Source organism: Staurois parvus, unplaced genomic scaffold, assembly GCF_062004578.1.
Source record: "Staurois parvus isolate SC_StPar_1 unplaced genomic scaffold, SC_StPar_1.0 ptg000525l, whole genome shotgun sequence".
NCBI classification, from domain to species: Eukaryota; Metazoa; Chordata; class Amphibia; order Anura; family Ranidae; genus Staurois; species Staurois parvus.
In genome coordinates this window covers 8,872,847-8,896,721 of record NW_028318321.1, presented here as the reverse complement: position 1 = coordinate 8,896,721, position 23,875 = coordinate 8,872,847, and the positions used below count along the sequence as shown (strand labels likewise).

General features: G+C 42.3%; 1 protein-coding gene across 1 annotated transcript; it reads left to right on the top strand.

The window, feature by feature from the left end:
- The first annotated feature begins 5,901 nt into the window (after window positions 1–5,901).
- On the top strand, window positions 5,902–18,122 carry RBP4 (retinol binding protein 4). The gene is made up of 6 exons (XM_089690315.1): window positions 5,902–6,059; window positions 6,941–7,080; window positions 9,605–9,741; window positions 11,792–11,898; window positions 15,597–15,809; window positions 17,863–18,122. The coding sequence occupies exons 2-6, from the start codon at window positions 6,970–6,972 to the stop codon at window positions 17,883–17,885; spliced, it is 591 nt and encodes a 196-aa protein (XP_089546441.1). The 5' UTR covers window positions 5,902–6,059; window positions 6,941–6,969; the 3' UTR covers window positions 17,886–18,122.
- The last annotated feature ends 5,753 nt before the right edge of the window (window positions 18,123–23,875 follow it).

The window sequence follows — 23,875 nt, the reverse complement described above, 5'->3', positions numbered from 1 at the left end:
AAGACCCCCTCTGCGGCCTATTATTGAAGGCTTTAGAAAGCAAAAGCCCTGATTTGCTTCTTACATCGTCAAGGGAGGCCCGGCGGCTACATCGTGAGTGGGATCGGCTACAGTTATGCCACGGAGTGGTCTACCGAAGGGGCCCCTCTGATGATCCTGAAGAGAAATGGCAGCTATTTTTGCCCGCAAAACACAGAGAAATGGTGCTGGCCGCTCTCCATGATGACCATGGCCATCTGGGACCAGAAAGAACTTTTTGTTTGGTAAGAGACCGCTTCTACTGGCCCTGCATGCAGACAGAAGTTGAAAGTTACTGTCACTCCTGCATCCGATGTATTCAGAGGAAGACTCTGCCTCAACGAGCTGCCCCAATGGGCCACCTTCAAAGTCAGGGACCCATGGAGTTGGTGTGCATTGACTTCCTGTGCCTGGAGTCGGATCAGAGTGGACAGGGAAATATTCTGGTAGTGACTGACCATTTTACCAGGTATGCCCAGGCTTTTCCTGCTAGAGATCAGTTAGCATCAACTGTGGCAAAGATTTTAGTAGAAAGGTTCTTTGTGCATTGCGGACTACCACAACGTATCCACTCAGACCAAGGGAGAGATTTCGAGAGCAATCTCATCAAGAGACTCTTGAGTCTACTAGGCATCCAAAAGTCAAGGACTACTCCATACCATCCTCAGGGAGATCCTCAGCCAGAGAGATTCAATCGTACCCTCCTGAATATGCTCGGGACTTTGACTTCAGTGCAAAAGCAACACTGGAGTAAGCATGTAGCAGCCATCGTACATGCCTACAATAGCACTGCCAACGATGCTACAGGATACTCTCCTTACCGGCTGATGTTCGGCCGGGAAGCCCGACTGCCAGCAGACTTGGCTTTTGGAACCTCTGTAGACCATACCTCTGCAGCTTCCCATAGAGGATATGTAGACCGCCTAAGGAAAAGCCTGAAGATTGCTTATGAGAAGGCTCAAGCCACCTCAGACGCCAGGGGACAGAGAAACAAAGAGAACTTTGATCTCAGAGTGCGAGTACAGGACTTACAATCTGGAGACAGAGTCTTACTGAGAAATCTGGGTATCCCTGGAAAACACAAGTTGGCGGATAGGTGGCGATCAGAGCCCTATGTCATCTGCAAACAATTGCCTGGATTGCCAGTTTACCAGATTCGACCGGAAAAGGGTGTTGGCCCACTCAAAACCTGGCACCGCAACCACCTTTTGCCTTTGTCAGATGCAGTCCGTCTACCATCACAATCTGATCCACAGTCTACCCCCTCAACTTCTCAGAGGACTAGACCTGTGACCAGGTCACAACCCACACCAACTCCTGCAGATGAAGAGGACAGTGAGAGTGAGGAGGTAGGGACAGATTTGCTGTGGCCATCTGACATTTCCGAACCCAGCATTCCTTCTTCCACTGGAGTGACTGACGTAGTTCCTCTTAGGCCAGAGGCTCCTGAATTTGTGCCTCAGGCCCAACCTGCAGAAGACTTGCAAGAACCTGAAGACTGGTGGTCCATTGTTGATGAGGGAGAAGATGATGAGGGAGCTGAACTGGGAGAGACAGAGAGCGTCGAGCAAGAAGCGTGGGTTGATGAGTCAGTAGTGTCAGAACCAACATCGGAAGCAACGCCAGAACCATTGCTAGAGCCCAGAGAACAGAGAGAACGTAGAGTTATTCAACCCCCAAAGAGACTGACATATGATGTGTTGGGTGAAAACTCTGAGGAAGTAGTACATGCTTCTCAAAGGAATCTCGTGACGCCTGGTTCTCCTGCAGCAGTTTCGGTAGAGAACAGCCCCAACTCACCCCCTGGCACATCTGGTTGGGCCATTCCCATTAGTGTGGCCTATGGGCAGGACAACCCTCACTCTGCTACATGGTGGGAGGTTCCTCTGCCAGATTCTTATGCAAGTGTGAATAATTTAATTTCCTGTGTGTACTAACTTTGCTTTTTCTCCGCGTGTATATAAAAAAGCATGTAACAGGTTGCTTTTATTGCTGTCTTTGGAGGACCAAAGCTTCTCTGGTGGGGGGAGTGTGTAGCAGGCTCCTTGTACAAGAGGATTCAGAAGGAATCGCATGTTCAGCAGAAAATATTCTGTGGAGCCACATTTTACCTGTTTGAATGACAGAGACATTGCTATGAAAAGTCCATATCTGTGCAGCTTTCATATGATTGTGCCACTTTCATTGTTCTGCAGTGTATGCATATTTTTTGCAGTCCTAAACTTTTTATGCATTTGTAGCAGGCTCCTTGTACAAGAGGATTCAGAAGGAATCGCATGTTCAGCAGTCAGTCTTTTCTCTCTCTCTCCTATTTGTAAAACCTGGGCATTCTGCCAAGTTCATGACTCATCCACTACACAGCAAAGAACGCTGGGAGGGGGAGGAAGTGAAGGGGGAGAACAGAGAGACACGAGGCTGGAGAAAAGACAAGGACATGTGGAGCCCGTCCAAGCAGAGGAGGAGGCACTACAGCACCCAGCGCGGATAGAGGGACCCTGCTGTGTGTTCAGAGTCTGGTGAGCTGTCCCACTGGAGAGAGTAAGACACACCATTTACACTTTGCATATAGACTGGGACATCCGCACCCCACTGCTGGGATCTCACCCATCTGGGGCCCTGTGCAAGCCACAGATCCCCCTGCCTGCTTTGCCCCTCACCACCAGTGTAATTGAGACTGTCTGCCCCGGGGACTGACACATACTGGGAGATTGCATCCTGCGACTGCCCCTGGTCTTGGGGTGCTTTGTGTTGCTCTAGACACTGAGATTGGATTCTCTCAGCCCAGAAACCTAGTGAAATCTGATGTAACCCACACCAGCTGAAACTCCAAAGAAGCCTTCAGCTGCTATTTACTTCATTGTAAGGACTAAACGTGCACCAACTAGAGCTCCACCGTTACAAGGACTGAAGTGGGGGAATCTGGCTTGGTAGCTTTATTAGAGGTACCTCTTTATTGCATTCTGTTCTGACTCTGAGGTGATTTTTGGCTAACGCCCCTCAGAAGCAGAATCATACACCGGTGTGGGTAATACGTTTCATTGATAGAGTATAAGTAAGTTTATTTGATTGATATCAGTTGAATTCTGCTTAAAGTGCGACTCTGCCATCCGGAGACTCTTGGCTGTGAAGCCCTCTAGTGGCAGACCAAATTTACTGCATTGCATAAAAGAAGAAAAGTAATTTTTGAAGTTGAAAGGGGAACCCCACCCCTCTACACTGCATTTCATTCTCCATAAAATTGTTCTTGTTTCATTTAACCCTGTGTCAGCAAATTTCTTGGCGGGGTATTTGCTATTCATTACCAGTTGTGCCAGAGGGATTGAGTTTGCTTAGGGTTGGATCTATTGAGCGCAGGACCCATAATATATTCCAGCTTGTCCCAAGGGGCAGTGTTACACATTATTGCCTCTAACTTGGCACAGTACATTGCAAGTTACAACTACGGCCTTTCTGATCATTTGTGCAATTACCCACCTACTTTAGACACTTCCGGTTGTAGGGTAACAAATGCTTTGTTCCTGCTTTCTTGCACCTTGTCACACAGGTTTCCGAGAATAAAAGAGGCTGTTTAAACACACATTATGCAGGCATGGAGAACTGTTGTCTCCATCAGCTGCCATGACAAATGCCATGCAATCATTGCTGGGGTTGTTGTGGACATGAAGTGGCTTCAGAAAGGCTTCAGGAGACCAGCAGTTGTGGACATGAAGTGGCTGCAGAAAGGCTTCAGGAGACCAGCAGTCCTGACATGGTAAAAGAATGGAAAACAGTAAAAACAAGTATTTTGTTACAAAAAAAGGCAATTGATTATGGTTCACAGTGCTTTATCAAATAAAATGTCATTAGAATATAAATCTGTTTTAAGAGATGCTATCACCTTGCCTATGCAAGGCTGCATATTATTCCTTGTACAGTCTCACTTCAGTGAAACATTAAAAAATAAAGCCACATCCCCATTTTAGTGCTACCTATATAGTCTGTTTCCATTTTCCACGTACCTGTCACAAATTTTCCACAAACCTGTCACAATTTTTTTTTTATTACGTATTGTCACCAGTCCAGTCCAGTGTTATCATATAATTGGTGTGGCGGTGACAGTATGTAAAAAAAAAATTAAAATAATAATTTGTCTTTCTTTTTCTTTTTTGTTTTCTGTACTACATTTTTATTACATTTTTTCCATTTTTTTACAATTTTTTTCAGCACACTGTGACCAGAGCAATACAGTGTTACTATAGTAACATTGTACTACTCTGGGGAAGTGATAAGGATTTTTTTACACATTATAGTTGCTCATACCAATGCGTTTCACTGATATTAGCAACCATTTGTACTGAATGAAACTAATTCATTCATTGTCTTTTGTTGTGATTAGCTGTGATTGGCCACAGCTCATCACATGGTACAGATGGGCTGTGATTGCTGGTATCAACACAATTGTATACAATGGATGGCATGAAAGGAAGCCACCCAATGTTTACAATTTTCATGTGATTTGCTGTGATTTGCCACAGCAATCACATGACACTGGCAGCTTGCCGGTTTAGTGATCAGTCATTGGCTGTGTCCGGGGAACACAGCCTGTGACAGATTGCACCACTGATGCTGACAGATTGCGCCCGAGCCCCGTGGTCGTGGGTGTGGCGCTTTTTGAAAGGACGTCATATGGTGTCCACTCAGAAGGAGGAGCGTCCTGTCTGGCCTACAGTAGATTGACGGTCGGGTGGGATGCTCCTCCTTTTGGTGTTAAAATCAATAAAAATATTGAACAAGAAAAAATAAAGCTACTATTAGAGGTTGATTAACTAAAGGCAAATAGGCTGCTCACTTATCAAGGGAATTTGAATGTGGTGACGAATACCCAATCACATGCAAGGAAAAAAAATAGTGCTTGCACATGAATGGATAATGGCAGTCAGCAGGGCAACTCATTCACTAAGCTAATGGAAAATTCCCTCGCAGGGGGCAACTTCACTTGAAAAGTGAACAGTCTCTTTGCCTTTAGCAAATCAACCTTCTAGTTCCTTAAAGGATATGTAAACCCTCACCTTGTAAAACAACCTATTCAGTTTGAAATATAAATGAAAGGTAAAACATTTTTGTATAGATGTAAAAAAAAAGTTATAAATACCTTTTTATTCCTTTTTTCCTTCTGTTCGCAGCTGAGGAGAAACAGTAGCACGTTGGTCTTCCCAGTGAATGGCTGTGCGGGGGGGGGCATATCAGCAAATGTCTGTTCATTGGTGGAGAGCACACTGAGTTCCCATCTCAGCCAGAAAACTGACCACAATGTGCAATCATGGCTAGTGTAGTCAGTTTTTAATTGGAAAGCGGAGGGACTGGCAAGAACACCAGGGATTTCACACAAAGGAAGAAATACACAGCGAACAGGATACTCTCATTCAAGTACATGGTACAGCAGGCATATATCAGGAATATGAAATTTTGGGTTTACATATTCTTTAATGTATTTTTGGGACATCCCTAAAACATTGAAAGATGTTGGCATGTATGTGTTATGTGCAGTGATGTTAATATCAACATACATGTAAATAATGGGAATTTTGACATGAAAAGATGAAACATAGGTATAATCCTCAGTTTTGTTCTTGTATATGTTTCAAGAAAAACACTGAAATGCTTGAACAGGACTGTACATGAATTGAGTGTGTGTGCCCTCCTGAAGAGTTGGCCTTTAGCCAGATCCCTCCAAACCACAGACGAAGCTCCTAAAATCGCAAATATCCTATGGCAAATCCCCACCTCTCGCTGTACACAGAGTCATATTTTCTTTCCTCCTGAGATTGCTGTGGGGGGTTTTCACAGAATGATGGGCTATGGGTTAAAGTGCACGGTTTGATGTTATGCAAGTTTGTTGAAGTGGGCCACTATCCAGTTGGGACTGGATATATTGGCAGCTTAAATATAGGTCTTTTACCTTCCTGCTGGAGTTACGAAACTGTGTGACTGCAGAGCTGTATATAAGGCTCCCAGGCACAGCATTTCTGGGTTTCTTACATCTGGGAGCAGCTGGATTTTCCGTAAGACGATCGTCCTTTCTATTAACTTCTCTCTGGAACTACTTCAGCTAGCTGAACTGGCTTGTTCCACGATCATTAACATCTGACGTTTGGATTTTATATTAGAAATTATTATCTAAATTAGAATAAATATCTAAAGGCAGGATAGCAAAAATGTATTCGTTTTCCAATATAACGAAGCCTGTTTATTGCTATTATTATTAATTAGGATGAAATGTTTTATCCTTGCTTTATTACTAGGTTATGTAACATATAAATAATGTTCATTTTTGTTACAATTATTACTAATGATAATCGTGATTATGTTACTGCTTTGGCTATTATTCTTAGTGGTAATATTTTTTAAATAATTTTTGAAAATGTTATTATTCTTAGTGGTAATATTTTTTAAATAATTTTTGAAAATGTAAGATATGGATAAAACCATTGATTGGTATTGTTTCATAGTATTTTATTGTACTTGCTGATATTTATGTTTTTAGTATTAGTAGTGGTAATGTTGTATATGTGGAACCTTTGTGTACAGGATGTTTGTAAATACTTCTAGACTTACTAAATATGAGCAAATCATGATGACGGTGCAAGTGTAGTAACCCATAGCAACTAACTCGACTTTATCTGCTAGCAAAATTTATTGTTCTAAATGGTGATCTAATTTGTTGCTATGGGTTATTGTACTTTCCACATCAAGACTGTATTTTACATTCCAGACTTTTTATAAAACGCCCAGTTTATATTTCTTTTCTATTACTTATATTTTATTGCTACTATTATATATATATATTTTTAATGTATATATATATATATTATTTTTTATGTTAATAATACAGTTATAGGATTTGATAAACTATTTGCTTTATATTTTTCGATGTATTTGACAGTTTTTCTAGAGCTGGTTGTGCACTGAAAGATGGACCTCAGAATCTTTGGGCTTTTTATTGCCCTGTTCTGCATCTCTTCGGCAGAGAGAGACTGTCGTGTGAGCACCTTCAAAACCGTGGAAAATTTTGACAAACAACGGGTATGCTATCTTGTTTTAAATATATTAAAATAAAAAAGAATATTATTTTATGTTTTTTTAAGCATTTTTATCTCTACAACATTACAAATGGCCTGTGAGATAGGTACCTAACTAATTTATTTTTATATTTTCTATCAATAGTTGTTCGTTAGTTGCTGGTGTAACTGAGCTTTTGAAGTTAGCAAATTGTTCACAGACAGATAAAGCAGTGCCTCAAGCAGTTGAAATTTGAACTATATCTGCATGGATTTACATATTTACTACCTTGTTTACAAAAGTCCCGAGGCTCTCAAATTTTTTATCCGCCTAATTTAAAGCAGAACTGCGGTCAAAAATGTATTTTCACTATGCAGTGAAGCTGTGTCCCCACTGATCAAGATCAGCTGCTCTTTTTTCTAGGGGTGAGCACAAAATGTATACTCACCTGGCCCGCCAATCCTCCGGAAAACTGCGCTCCCCCACGGTTCAACAGTGGATGGTTCCTGTCTGTGGAGCATGCTTTAAGTATGCTGACGTCAGAAACAGTCCATTTACAAGACCACTAGACTGCGGGGGGGACAGGAGCTGATGCAACTGGTCTTGTGCTGGGAGGATCAGCGGGTCAGGTGAGTATATCTCTGCTGTTCTCTCCCCTACAGCATAACAATCAGTTAACCCATGCAGTGTGGGAACAGCGCCACTGTACAGGAAAAAGAAAAATTTGCCCAGAATTCTCCTTTAATTATGATGCTGTAAGTACATAAAGATACCTATGGTTTCTGCCTGAAATCCAGAGAGCTTCTAACAACCTGTAAAGGGATAACAATGTTGTCTCTGTTGCATTCAAGCTCGTTTGTACTACTGGGAACGCTCTCTGTTATAGAGATGAGAAAGGGGAAGGTGCTCTGTAGTCCAGCAGGGAGGTGTTGGGTAAGGCTTTCAACACTGCCAGTGATTTTAGTGCAGCAGAGGCAGCGCTGTGAGCTCACTGGAGCAATTTAGGAGATCAGCAGTTATCTTTCTGTTCATTCAGTGTTTTTAAGGGTCAAAATTCAGACAAATATACATGTATTGCAAAGATGATTTTCCAAGGCATACACTTTAATACAGAGGGAAAACAATAAAGCTCAGTTTATAGAGCATCCTAGCAAAGCCTGTGGATAATGAACTTCCAGGAGAGAGGGAGGAGGCATTTCCATCCTATTAGTCGTCTAGCAGCTTGTGTAATCTGATCTCCCCTAAAATGATTGCTCCTCAAATTCCATTTAAATTTGAGAGCTTGCCACCTACTGCCTCTAAGTGGTAGTTGTAATAAATTCATATGCAGTATTTCATTTCAGCCTGAGTAAATAGAAAAACAAAAAGAAGGAGCAGAATACGGACATATTGGTAATTTCATGTTTTATTAACCACTTACCCTCCAGAGGATTTACCCCCCTTCCTGACCAGGCCTTTTTTTTTTTTTTTGCGATACAGAGCTGCGCTATTTTAACTTACAAATGCGCAGTCATGCAATGCTGCACCCAAATTTACGTCCTTTTTCTCCCAAAAATGGAGCTTTCTTTCTATGGTATTTGATTGCCTCTGTGGTTTTTATTTTTTGCGCTATAAACAAAAAAAAACAACAATTTTGAAAAAAACCTATAGTTTTGACTTTTTGCTATTAAATATGTCCAGTAAAAAAATTTAAAAATCAAATTTAATAATAAATTTAGGCCAAAATGTATTCTGCTACATGTCTTTGCTAAAAAAAATCCCAATACAATCCCAATACAGGTAAATTAATTGGTTAACGTGAAAGTTATAGCGTTTACAAATGGCGGTATATATACTGGAATTTTTTTTTACTAGTAATGGCGGCGATCAGTGACTTATAGCGGGACTGCGGCGGGCATTCTGACACGAAGGGGAGCTGACTTGTTGTCACTGCTATGACATGTGTGTTTCACAGAAAGCACACTGCTTTGTATGACTCTGCTATGCAGAGCCATACAAAGCAGTGTGGAGGAGCTGACAGGGGAGAGATCTGTATAGTTTACAAACAGGTTTCCCCCTGTTGGTAATTGCAGGGTGCCAGCGGGGAATTACCGGCTGTGACCCAGTGATTGACAGCTGAGGCCCCCGAATGGCGAAACCTGGAACTGCAAAATCACATATATACATGTGATTTTGCGCACCCGTGCCGCCCTGTAGCAGTTTTTCTGCTATAGGGCGCCACAAAAGCTGTTAATTAACTAAGAACACATCAATAAAAAGATACATTCTAGTTGGTTGTGGTGGATTACTACACTTTTTAGGAATAATTAGGCATCAACTTAGATATAACCTATTTGAGATAATATCCAAAGCCACTTTCATGACAATTAATTCTGCTGTTCCAGTGATTAACAATATTTCCAGGCCAGGCCCTTGTTTTTGGATTCACCATGTATCAGCACTTTTGTATGTACCATTTTTTGTAATATTTTTATTGCACTATTTCTTGAAATAACGTCTATTCTAGAGCTTTATTGCATCCTGTATTCATGTAACTGTATTTTTCCAGTATACTGGAACCTGGTATGCAGCAGCCAAGAAGGACCCAAAAGGACTTTTCCTTTATGATAACATTGTGGCCACCTTCAGTGTTGATGAGGACGGAAAAATGACAGCCACAGCCAGAGGAAGAGTCTTTTTAATGGGGTAAGATATCTGTCCCCTCTTATAATGCTGCCACTTTAACCAACATTATACTGTCCAGTAATCCTAATTTTGTAGGTTTGATTTTATGTGGAAATGTTGATGGGTGGGGCTTGGTGAAAGGGGTGTGGTCTTGACCAAATAAGGTCAAATTTCAGAATGGGATACACGTTAAATTAGAACACCAGGCAAAACACACAAATATGTTTTAATATGCAATTTTAAAGTCATTTACCTGCATCTACCTTTTGTGTTGGGTTACTATGTAACCCTGTTGCTGCCAGATCATTTTTTACGCACATACTAAATTTATTTTGTTCATTTTTATTATTTATTTCAGGTACTTATATAGCGCCGTCAATTTACGCAGCACTTTACATATATATTGTACATTCACATCAGTCCCTAACCCTCAAGGGGTGTACAATCTAAGGTCCCTAACTTACATTCATACATACACATACTAGGGCCAATTTAGACAGGATTCAATTAACCTACCAGCATGTCTTTGGAGTATGGGAGGAAACCAGAGTACTCGGAGGAAACCCACGCAGGCACAGGGAGAACATGCAAACTCCAGGCAGGTGGTGCTGTGGCTGGGATTTGAACTAACGACCCTAGTACTGCCAGGCGGAAGTGCTAACCATTTAGCCTCTGTGCTGCCCCAAATTACTAAATTATGTATACCTGATACCTAAAGTATATGTAAACCCTCCCATTGTAAAACAACCCATACAGTTTAAAATAGTAATGAAAGGCAAAACGTTTGTGTATAGATATAAAAAAACATTATCAATACCTTTTTTTCCCCTTTTATTAATAAAGCAGCAAAACGCAGCTAAACGCTAATGCAAAAACGCTGAAAAACTCACATTTTTAACGTGACTTTACACAGCTAACGTTACCAGCATTATTAAAACGCCCCGCGTGCATGGAGCCTAAGAGAGGTAGGGGAGGAGAAACTGGTCCTCCCAGTGAGTGGCTGTGCATTTGGGGGGTGTCAGGACAAGTCTGATCATTGGAGGAGAGCATGCTGAGTTTGACCTGTAAATGTAAAAATATAGTAGTTGAACATTTCTATGTTTCATGCTATTTGCAAAACTGACACAGCAGGAAGAGGACTTGACAATTGTGGGAGAATAACAGTTGAGAAGGACCCAGGAGCAGTGGTGTTTTTAGGTTCCGTGCTGCCCTAGGCAACACAAAAATCGCCCCCCCCCCCCACAGAGACCCTGACACCGCCCAACCTCCCCACCACCCCCACAAAGAGACCCTGTCACCGACCAACACCCCCCCCCTCTCCCACGGGGAGACCCTGAGACCGACCAACACCCCCTCTCCCCCAAGAGGAGAGCCTGACATTGATCAACAACACCCCAGCCCCCACCCGAGAGAGCCTTCCACTACCACCCCCCCATACACTGGCAACCCCCCCACACTGGCGAGAGAAAAGACGCTCATCTTCACAGCTCCTGACATCGCCGGGAACAAGTGTCAGGCTCGGTATACACCATCAAGCAGCCCTCAGCCTCTCTCAGATCCCACCTGGTCCCCACGCTACGTGTGTCCCTTCTTCCATCCCTTCTTTCAGGGGGCGGCGCTGCCCCCCTCAAAAATGCAGCTTCCCCCCCTGAAAAATGCCGCCCTAGGCAAATCCCTTGTTTGCCTTGTGGTAACTATGCCCCTGCCCAGGAGTACAGCAGAGAAGAAACAGCACAAAGAGCCAGTCATTTGTGCTGCAGTGTCTATATGCTAAGTTGATGATGATGATGTTCGTCCATCGTCTACTGCTTCTACTTCACTGTTCAAAAGTTGAAGGTGGGGAGAAGTGTTATTTAACTGCAAGAAAAATCAGATCTCCAACCTTACCAGATAGGGCTGTACTATGTGGCAAGGTTGTGTAAATCTTAGGAGTGGATGAACAGAAATACAAATCTTTTCGCAGGTAAAGCCGCACCCGCATACCATATGTATTTCACGGGTGTATTTATTTGGTTGACTGGATTTCAGGTTTAATGATGTAACTTTAGATATACTTGTGCTTTGTTTGTAGCACTATTGAAGTATGCGCTGATATGGTGGGACTGTTCCAGGACACAGATGAGCCTGGCAAATTCACTATGAAGTACTTTGGAGCTGCAGCTTTTCTTGAAAAAGGAGGTAAGCAAAACAGTGGAACAATTGTTGTAGTCTGGGTGCAGAAAAACAACTCATTATTTCCGGACCCAGGGGAAAAAATGTCCATTAAGTGCATGTTGTGCTACTTTTACTGTAGAATGCATGTGAAGAAGCTTAACAAAATCTGCCTCTGTATGCCAGACGAATGCTGGTCCTAATTAGCTCCACTTTCATAACATACAAACTACCAGTATTTTATTTTGAATTTGGTGCAGATGTTGTGCCACAATGTTGAAGTGGAGCATCTTAGAACTACCTGAGATTGGTGTGTGAGTCGCTGGCAGAACCAAAACTGTCGCAGATGTTTTTGAATTAGGTACAATACGTTAACAAGAGCAATTAACGCCATAAAATTTACAGCAGCTTTATTGAATCCCCCTAGTATGCCATATGTAGTAGGCAAGAGGTAAAACATTCAGTGCCAATATACTAACTTTAGAATTCAGTGATCTATCATTAAAGCGGAGTTCTACTTACCTGTCAAAAAATGAAAGTCAGCGGCTACAAAAACTGTAGCTGCTGACTTTTAAAAAACAGCCACTTACCTGTCCCTCGGTCCCGTGGTGTGTCTCCCGCAGGCCGTTTCACCGGCCATCCTGTATTCCAGGTCATCATCTTCAGTGTGGGGACCCGGCTGTGATAGCTTGCGGCTTCACAGCTGGGCACCCATTGCGCATGCGAGAGTAGCACTGTGCTTCATGAATGGTCCTGTGGTCTTCTGGGACCTGTCACGTGTCCCAAAAGACTACAGGAAGGGAGGGAGGACACCTTCCATTTCCGATCGCCCGGAAATGGGAGCGGGTACCTGTCAAATTCTAGTACCCGCCCCCCAAAGGTGCCAATCCTTAATGGGGAGCAGTCTTTAAAGCGGAACTTCCCCTTATGGGTGGAGTTCCACTTTAAGCCTGGGTTCACACTAATGCGGTGTGGAATTCGAAGCAGTTTCTGTGCGAATTACACACCGCATCACAATCGCACCTATGTTAACCTATGTTAACAACACCCCGAAATTGGTCCGCAAAATGCGGTGCGATGTGCAGAATCAGATCGCATCGGTGTGAATACCCTTGCGATCCGATTCTAGTGTGGACCAAATAAAGGGTCCTGCACCTTTTTGGTGCGGGTGCATTGCGATTTGAGCAATATAAAATGTATGGCTCAAATCTCACCGCAAAGAATTTGCATGTGATTTGCACAGGAATGAGGTGCCATTCCTGTGCGAATCACATGTGATATTCCGCACCGCACAAGTGTGAACCCGGGCTCAGGGACCCAAAACTCATCTCCCTTTTGTTCTAGGACCCCAAAGCCCAGGGACATATTTGTGATGGAAACCCATAGTAAAATCTTTGTTGGGCACACTCATTTTACTTTCTGACATTCTATAATAATAACTAATGTTGCATTATAAAACTACATCCAATGCATTTCAATCGAGGTGTCTATACAGTATTTATGTGTATTTTATTCCAAGTGGTTTGCTAAATGCATATGCTACCTGGGCAGGGCTTTTTTTCTCAAAAAATAGGTACAGGAAATCCACCTTTCTTAGTCACCTCTTGTCTCCGCCCCCTACCCACCTCTGAGCTCCGTCACTTGGTTCCACCCCCTACCCACCTCCCAGTACCTCTCCTTTTAGACAATACAGAGCCAAATATAATTTTGTGGTGCTAAATCATTTGTATGAAGTTTGTTAATGGTAACAAGAAAAGAAGAAAAATAGATAACCCCAGCAACAATAGATTCCTCCAGCAACAATGGGCCCCCAAAACAAAATACCACCCCAGCAACAATAGACCCCTAGCAGCTGCAACAGATCTCCCAACATCCAGCATCAATAGACTCTCCAGTAGCCAGCAACAGTAAACAATAGACCCCTCCCTCAACAGTAAATCCCTTCCAGCAAAAATTGACCCCCACAACAATAAATCCCCCACTAGCAACAATAGACCACCACACAAAAATAGATCCCATTCAGTGACAATAAATCCCCCAGCAATATAACAGATCCTCCAGCACACCCCAGCACCCCTTGCCATTACATATATTCAGTGCTGGAGGTGCCGGAACTGCACTCCCCTGCATTTCCGCTGAAAAAAGCCCTGTACCTGAGTAATTATTATGCCAGACACACTGGGGGCGGTTTCAGTAAAGTTGCTGTGCCACTTTTCTGGTGTTAATCCCTCTTGTTAATGTGTTGCACCAAACTCATGAGGTATCTGTGATACTTTTGGTTATGACAGCAACTTGTGGGCCAAATTAAGGTAGTTCTGCAATGGGCCACTTTTACATCGTGGCGCAATGTCTGTACCAAATTCATAATAAAATACTGACAGTTCATATCTTATGAGAGACCCTGGCGCACACAGAATGTGCAAAAATGTCTTACATGTAGTTACATAGTTAGTCTGGACAAACGTCCATCCAGTTCAACCATTAAAAAAAGAAGTTATAATCCTATACCCACAGTTGATCCAGAGGAAGGCAAAAAAACCAGCAAAGCATGAGCCAATTTGCTCCTGCAGGGGAAAAATTCCTTCCTGATCCCCCAAGAGGCAATCAGATATTCCCTGGATCAACTCTACCTATAAATGTTATATCCAGTTATATTCTGTTTATCTAAGAACAAATCCAGGCAAAGCAATCCACTGAGCTGGCCAGAACCAACTCTTGAGGGATTCTATTCCACATTTTCACAGCTCTTACTCTCACCGTCTTGCTGGCATTCTAAAAGTGGTGTAGCGTGTGCCAAAATCAGGTGCGAGGTCTAGATAGGTACATGAATTTGGCACACACTGCGTCACTTTTAGAACACATTTGAGACACTTTTGCAAAATTTGTCTGTGCCAGTCTTTATGAATTCCAGGGACTTATTACTGGGCATTATACATATAGTTACATTCTTGCCAAAGCTTCCACAGCTTCCAAAGTTTTCAAAAACTTTGCCTTGCCAGACAAAACTTTGCTTTTGTCTGCACTAATAGTCTTGACATGTCACAATATACAGAAACTCTATACACTTTCAAAAACTCTGTACCTTTTATCATTACAAGGCATCCTGTGGGCTCTGGTCCTGTGGTTTTGCCAAGGCTGAGATGACATCATCAATATGTTGCAGGCAGGGGGAAGCATTTCCTTAAGCCCCGTTCACACCTAAGTGTACTGGAATCACAAGCAGAATTGTGCGATTCTGCCCACAATTCCAGAACTGTGGCAAAATGTGCAACATGCTTGCTGTGCCAGTTATTTCATAATAGTACCCCAAACGTGACGCAATTTTGTCATGTGGCAAAACCATGGCAAGACATGCAGCGCCAAATGCATCTGGCTCAGTGCCAAAATTTGGTTCTATCACGCATTTTTGGAGCAGAGGGACGCTCATTCAAAATGAATGGTGCTGCTCCAAAAACACATCACAAAAACATGCATAACAACACATGAAAAACACAATGCGGCAGCATCATTCAGGTGTGAACAGGGCCTTATTCTCCTGTGTCCCAGTGATCAGACTGCAGCATTGCAATTATACAGCAGGTCAGAAGGTGAGAGGCAGCAGTGGGAGGCTAATCTGTGTCAGACATTTGTGAATACTCTAAACCCTGAGCAGGCAGCAGAATTTACATGATTGTGTTAACATTGCGTGTAAAATGAACCGTACATCAAATTTGTTTTGTGTGCAGTTGATCAACATTGGGTGATAGCCACAGATTACGATAACTATGCCATCGTCTACTCATGTCGCGAGATGGGTGACAACGGAGAGTGTTTGGATGATTACTCCTTTATCTTCTCTCGAAATCAAAACGGACTTACTCCAGAAGCACAGAGAATTGTCCGAAGAAAGCAGTCTGAATTGTGCTTGGACAGAAAATACAGAATTGTCCCCCATAATGGTAAGAATAATTTAACCACCAACATTTACAAAAAAAATGGTCTTTAAATCAGGTAATATAAAATCTTCATGGAAATATTTTGTATTTATAATTTGTAGCCATATGATTGAGCTCCATGCTTCATTTATTTATTGTCCAGGCTAATCCTAACTGTTTTGCTGAGAAAAAGAAACACTTCTTGGCCTTTTAGATAAGATAAAGTATAGTATATGTTGTTATCAGAGACTCTTTATTCTCTCTGTCTATGAAGGGTATGGAAAGGAGTAATATGTGGTAAGAGGGGTGCACTGTGGATATCCTTTACTCCTGAGTTGAATCTCACCTGGCGCAATAGGCCAGAACTCTTGTAGCCCAGCACCTCCTGCACAGGATAGGTCTACCTGGTCTTTTCAGGGGCTGTGGGAGAAAAGAGCCTGTGGTGATTGTGCCCCTGGGGTGGCAGCCCAAATTCACATTGACGGTGAGAAGCTCACTGCGTTCTTAGTATGGCACTATGGCCATGGTATATTCACACTCTGGGAGATAAGCTCACTGTGTCCTTAATATGGTACTATGACACATTCACTCTGAAGGTGAGAAGCTCACTCTGCTTTTGGTATAGCACTTTGGTCATGGCACATTCACACTGAGGGTGAGGAGCTCACTTCACTTTTAGTATGGCACTATGGTCATGGCACATTCACACTGAGGGTGAGAAGCTCAGTTCACTTTTAGTATGACCCTATGACCATGGCACATTCACACTGAGGGTGAGAAGCTCACTTCACTTTTAGCATGGCCCTATGTTCATGACACATTCACTCTGAGGGTGAGAAGCTCACTTCACTTTTAGTATGGCACTATGGTCAAGGCGCATTCACACTGAGGGTGAGAAGCTCAGTTCACTTTTAGTAGGACCCTATGGTCATGGCACATTCACACTGAAGGTGAGAAGCTCAGTTCACTTTTAGTATGACCCTATGGCCATGGCACATTCACACTGAAGGTGAGAAGCTCACTTAACTTTTAGTATGGCCCTATGGTCATGGTACATTCACACTGAAGGTGAGAAGCTCAGTTCACTTTTAGTATGGCCATATGGTCATGGCACATTCACACTGAGGGTGAGAAGCTCAGTTCACTTTTAGTAGGACCCTATGGTCATGGCACATTCACACTGAAGGTGAGAAGCTCACTTAACTTTTAGTATGGCCCTATGGTCATGGCACATTCACACTGAGGGTGAGAAGCTCAGTTCACTTTAAGTATGACCCTATGGTCATGGCACATTCACACTGTGGGTGAGAAGCTCAGTTCACTTTAAGTATGACCCTATGGTCATGGCACATTCACACTGTGGGTGAGAAGCTCACTTCACTTATAGTATGGCACTATGGTCATGGCACATTCACTCTGAGGGTGAGAAGCTCACTTCACTTTTAGTATGGCACTATGGTCATGACACATTCACTCTGAGGGTGAGAAGCTCACTGTGTTTTTAGTATGGCTCTTGTTCTTTTGTGATGTGATCTTTCTGCAAAATCCGTTTGATATGTAGGAGAACTGCCCTATCCATTTATCTGTACCTGGCTCTGAGAAGACAGAGAAGCTACTTTGTTTTCTTTGCAGCATTAGGGCTCCTTCACACAAACAGCTAGGGGACAGTAAAATCAGAACTAACATTACAGATGGATGGAGCTGTACACATGCCACAGCAAATTCAACAAGGCCTGCATGTTTGACATGTGGCACTGTCTGGTAAACTCATCCATTGAAGTGAATGGCTTATGGTTGTGGTGCAGAACTTTAATACAAAATCCCTCAGATTTAAAAGAAAAACAACAAGATCAGCAAGACTACCTCCTGAATGCCTGGCAGCCACTGTTCTGCCCACTTCTAAAAGGTGACCCACCATACATCCTTTTTCAGGAGGCAGTAGACACTGCCGCCAGTGTGTAAGAGCCCTTTCAAACATTCACTAAAAATTAGGGCCAGTTGTAAGTAGCCATCTACCAAACACATAAGGGACCTACCTATATTCTGTGGTTGACCTGCCTATCTTGTCTAATTACAGGTATCTGCAATGACAGCTGGTGATTTGCCATCTACAAGAAGAAAGTCACTAAAACATCTTATTTTATATCAATGAAAGTTTAATAGACCTTGGATCTGAGGCACCCAATGGATGAATTATAGCACCAATGTACATATTTTATAGAAAGTTTAATTGTATGATGTTCATAGCACTTCAGAAAGCAATTTGTGGGCACCTTTCATTATGTCTGTGATTTAGGTTTCCAGGAATGGAGCAATAAATATACACATACATACTAATGCCACATGATTGATTGATTCCTTTATTCCGGTAGATTATTCATGTATGCACTTTAAAATGATATTTGATATGACTGAATAGGAACTGTTTTCTAGTACAGTAGTGGGGCATTATATAAAATTTCACCAACAGCTCAAAGATTTTCAACCAACAGCTAGTAATTACTGTAAATCCTATTAAGCACACACAGTGAAGGAAATGATCAGTCTAAAAATTGAATGGTAGGTGTATTGTAAAACTGAGAGACAGAATAGCAACAACAAATTCAAAAGAAATGCATGTCTAACAAATTATGCACTGATTTGCATGTCCATGAGGGAAATAAGTATTTTATCCCCTTCACAAAACATGACTTAGTACTGGCTAGGCTACTCTAGGACCTTAATGTGCTTCTTCTTGAGCCACTCCTTTGTTGCCTTGGCCGTGTGTTTTGGGTCATTGTCATGCTGGAACACCCATTCACGACCCATTTTCAATGCCCTGGCTGAGGGAAGAAGGTTCTCACCCAAGATTTGATGGTACATTGCCCCGTCCATCGTCCCTTTGATGCGGTGTAGTTGTCCTCTCCCCTTAGCAGAAAAACACCCCCAAAGCAGAATGTTTCCATCACCATGTTTGACAGTTGGGATGGTGTTCTTGGGGTCATAGGCAGCATTCCTCCTTCTCCAAACACGGCGTGTTGAATTGATGCCAAAGAGCTTGATTTTGGTCTCATCTGACCACAACACTTTCAACCAGTCCTCCTCTGCATCATTCAGATGTTCAGTGGCAAACTTCAGACGGGCCTGGACATGTGCTTTCTTGAGCAGAGGGACCTTGCAGGCACTGCAGGATTTCAATCCTTGTCACGTAGTGTGTTACCAATTGTTTTCTTGGTGACTGTGGCCTGGACATGTGCTTTCTTGAGCAGAGGGACCTCGCAGGCACTGCAGGATTTCAATCCTTGTCAGCGTAGTGTGTTACCAATTGTTTTCTTGGTGACTGTGGTCCCAGCTGCCTGGAGATCATTGACAAGATCCTCATGTGTAGTTCTGGGATGATTCCTCGCTGTTCTCATGATCATTGACACTTCACAAGGTGAGATCTTGCATGGTTCACCAGACCTAGGGAGACTAACAGTTGTTTTGTGTTTCTTCCATTTGCAAATGATTGTACCAACTGTCGTCACCTTCTCACCAAGCTGCTTGGCGATAGTTTGGTAGCCCAGTCCAGCCTTATGTAGGTCTACAATCTTGTCCCTGAGATCCTTGGACAGCTCTTTGGTCTTTGCCATGGTGGAGAGTTTGGAATCTGACTGTTTGAATGCTGATGTGGACAGGTGTCATTTATACAGCTAACAAAATGAGATTAGCAGCACTCCCTTTAAGAGACTGCTTCTAATCTCAGCTTGTTACCTGTATGTAAGACACCTGGTAGCCAGAAATCCTGCTGAATGATAGGGGATCAAATACTTATTTCCCTCATGAACATGCAAATTAGTGCATCATTTGTTAGACATGCATTTCTTTTGAATTTTTTGCTGCTATTCTGTCTTTCAGTATTACAATACACCTACCATTCGATTTTTAGACTGATCATTTCTTTGTGAGTGGGAAAACATTCAAAATCAGCAGGGGATCAAATACTTATTTCCTTCACTGTACGGAAACGTTGCTAAAAAGCTGATCACATGCCAAATAATCTGAGTGCTTTATAAAGCAATGCAGACAGCTTCCAGGGAGCTCCTCACATGTGCAGTGGGTGTTGGTGTAGCCTGGCCTGTATAAGGCTCCATGCACACTGAGTTTTTTTAAGCTCCTAGAAGCTATCAGCTTTTTCCTGTTCCTAGAAGTAAATTAGTGTTATGCTATGTGTCCATGCACACTATTTTAGCTTCGGCATTTAGTAGCAGAAATAATATAGTTTTTTAGAGTTTTTGGGAGCGAAAAGGACAGTAACCAAATTGTGGGTACACAAAGGCACCCAATAGATACATACATATAAAAAGGAACCTTTTATTGACACATCAGCCTAAAAAGTCATATTTACTAAAAACAGTTAAACAAAAATCTGACTGTACTATACCATGAAAAATATTAGTTTGGTGCTCAAATATACATCAACATCTTGTTTTCTATACAAAGTTTACATTAATGAACAGTTAAAAACCACCAGATAGGTGGAAACGTCTCTCCACTGTATTCCACCAAGTTGATGGAACTTCTCAACATGTTTCATGAACCAAAGTCCATTTCTTCAGGAGAACATGAAAGAAGTGAGAAATCTACAATCGTATGAACAACATCATAAGTAGTACATAAAATATCTTACATGCGTATTACAAAAAAAATCCTCCCCATGGTTCCCGAGTTCATCTTTGGATACCTTGTTTTTAATAAATGGCTGGCTGTTTGTAAGTGCCAGTCCTTTTTTTTTTATACATATGATATATCCTCTACGACTGTCAAAACTTAGCAAAATGGCTTTGTTATCTATATAAAAGTGATTTGTCTGCTTGTGGCAATGCATATTGGGGATTTCAGGGAAATCTTGCTTGAGGTGAACTTACACTTTAAACTGGTAACATTATCTGTAAGATAAAGTAGGAGTCTGACTTCATACAATTTGAATACTGCAGGTTAAAGCAAACCTAGATTTTGCTCATGCAGGGCTAAGAAACAGGCTAACCCTAAAGTCTCACCCCTAGCAACACATACCAGGGGGCAGGTGTGTATTTACCACAAGGCAAACAAGGCATTTGCCCAGGGCGGTATTTTTTAGGGGGGGCAGCACTGCCCCCTGGAAGAAGGGACATAAGTGGCATGGAGATCTGAGAGAGGCTGTGGGCTGCTTAGTGGTGTATTCAGAGCCCAGCTGTTGTTCCTGGGGATGGCCAGAGTTGCTGATGGGGGGGGTTGTTAGTGGAAGGCTCTCTCGGGGGGCGTCCTACGGCAGCACAAAACCTAAATACACCACTGCAAGCGGGTGCATTGTTTCCAATGAGTCAGCTGACCCATAGATGCGCATTGTGAGAAGGAGCAGTAAAGTAGTGCTGCAAAGAAAACAGGGTCTTCATGTTGTTTAAACAAATATGGCTGCCAGCATGTACATACAGTATGTAATTACAGATAAACAACTCAAGAAGCCCTGTCACCAAATTTATAAATTGCAAATAAAAGCACAGAAAAAAAAATTGAGTGTTTTCCATACTATATATGCTGTGGCTGCCAGGGAAGGAGTGAAGGGGAATACTATAGTGTGTCACTGGAGTGGGCTGAGACTGCTGACATCACATCCAAGAGGGCGGCACCCAGCCACATTCATGGGGCTTTTGGATGTCTGCACAAAAGAAGCTTTTACAGGTAAATAATGTGCAGAATTTGTTAAATGTACATAAAGTAATATTATGGGAAGATTTGGTTTAAAGCATAAGGTCGCCTTTTTTTTACCAAAAAAAAAGAAATAATAAATGCACATCTTTTTGCAGGTAAAAAAAAAGTGTAGATTATGCAAATGTGCAAAATCCACAGATTGTGGATGAAATGCCAGAATCTGGCAGACTCTCAGTACTGTCTGCCCATACCTCCCATATGGGCAGGTAGTTACTGAATGGCAGGAAGAATCAATTAACTACTAGAACACTAACCAGCACCTTCGAAGTACTATTGGCCAACAGTAATTGTAGTTTATTCATTTCATTTATTCATTCAAAGAACACTGTGAATGAATGATGTGGCCAGGTGGACTGAGCTCAGCATGGCCACATTTGTTTTAAATTGTGACAGCGGGGGCGGGGAGAGGATACCCCATCCGCTATCACATGGGGGGGGCGGTTTGGGGGGAGAGAAGATGGAACATGTTACACGTTCCACCCTAAATACATGTGGAGCATGTAACATGTTTTAAAGGTGAGCTTATTCTTTAAATGAATTATCTGGTGAAAGGGCCTCTTTAACCGCTTCCCGACTGCCCTATAGCAGATATACTGCTACAGGACGGCACAGGTGCGCAAAATCAAGTATATATACGTGATTTTTAATTTCCCGGTAGGAGGCACACATGGGGAGCACGTGCGCCATACCCGCACTGCCATTCACGGTCGCTTCTGTTAATCACCAGGTCCCAGCTGGTGATGACTTGCCAGCACCCGGTGATTGCTGAGCATCTCCAATGGGGAGGAGAACTGTTTGTAAACAAAACAGCTTTCCTCCCTGCAAGCTCATGCACACTGCTGTGGAAGGCTGTGCACAGCACAGCCATGCAAAGCAGTGAGCTTACAGTGAAACACACAGATACAGCCCAATGTAAAACAGCATACAGCACACAGTTAACCCTTTGATCACCCCTCATGTTAACCCTTTTCTTGCCCAGTGCCATTAGTACAGTGTCAGTGCTTTTTTTTTTTAGCACTGATCACTGTATTGGTGTCACTGGGGATGTCAGTGACACCAAGTCAGTTCCCCAAAGTGTCAGAATGCCTGCCGCAGTCCCACAGTCCCGCTATAAGTCACTGATTGCAGCCATTACTAGTATAAAAAAAAATTGCAATATCTATACCGCCATTTGTAAACACTATAACTTTCACGTAAACCAATTCATTTACACGTATTGAGATTTTGTTTAGCAAAGACATGTAGCAGAATACATTTTGACCTAAATTTACGACAAAATTTGATTTTTAAAATTTTTTTACTGAACGTGTTTAATAGCAAAAAGTAAAAAATATTCTTTTTTTCTCAAAATTGTTGGTCTTTTTTTTTTTCAAAGTGCAAGTAACAAGTGCGAGTGCAAGTGCCGTAACGCAAAAACTGGCCTGGTCAGGAAGGGGGGTAAATCCCAGGGGTCAGGGATTCACTAAGTAATGAAACTAGAACTAATACCTTCTCTCTCGCCTACAATCCCAGCAATAGCAGTGCAGCTAATAAAGCACAGGCAAGATAGGATAGGATATTTCCAGTAAGATGGCTTTTTAGATGCAAATCTGCTTATTGGAGTCTGTCTATAAGGATATACATTCATTCTAGATGCTACATATATATATTTATCACAAAGAAAAGACATTTCAGCTCCTTATTATGCAGTGGCATGATTATGTGTCATAGGGTTCCATAGCAAAATATTAAGGGCCCCTCAACATCTTAAAGTGATAGTAAACACACAATGGTAATATACATCCTGTTCCAAATTATTATGCAAATTCTATTTAAGTGTCACAAAGATTAAATATTTTGTTTTTCAGTTTAACTCATGGATGGCATTGTGTGTCAGGGCTCTTTTGATCACTGAAAACAATCTCGGACACCTGTGATAATTAGATTGGCGGGTGAGCCCAATTTAAGGAAAAACTACTAAAGGAGGGTGTTCCACATTATTAAGCAGAGCACCATTTTCAAGCAATATGGGGAAGAAAAAGGATCTCTCTGCTGCCGAAAGGAGTGAAATAGTTCAATGCCTTGGATGAGTTATGAAAACATTAGATATTTCACAAAAACTTAAGCGTGATCATTGCACTATTAAGAGATTTGTGGCTGATTCAGAGCACAGACGGGTTCGTGCAGATAAAGGCACATTGAGGAAGATTTCTACCAGATCCATGCATCGGATCAAGAGAGCAGCTGCAAAAATACCATTACATAGCAGCAAACAGATATTTGAAGCTGCTGTTGCCTCTGGAGTCCCACAGACATCAAAGTGTAGAGTTCTCCAGAGTCTTGCAACTGTGCATAAACCTTCTATTCGGCCACCACTAACAAATACTCACAAGCAGAAACGG

Coding starts and splice junctions, on each gene's coding strand:
- RBP4 (XM_089690315.1), top strand. CDS start 6,970: ATGGACCTCAGAATCTTTGGGCTTTTTATTGCCCTGTTCTGCATCTCT. Junction 7,081..9,604: donor AAAATTTTGACAAACAACGG/GTATGCTATCTT, acceptor GTATTTTTCCAG/TATACTGGAACCTGGTATGC. Junction 11,899..15,596: donor AGCTTTTCTTGAAAAAGGAG/GTAAGCAAAACA, acceptor TTTTGTGTGCAG/TTGATCAACATTGGGTGATA.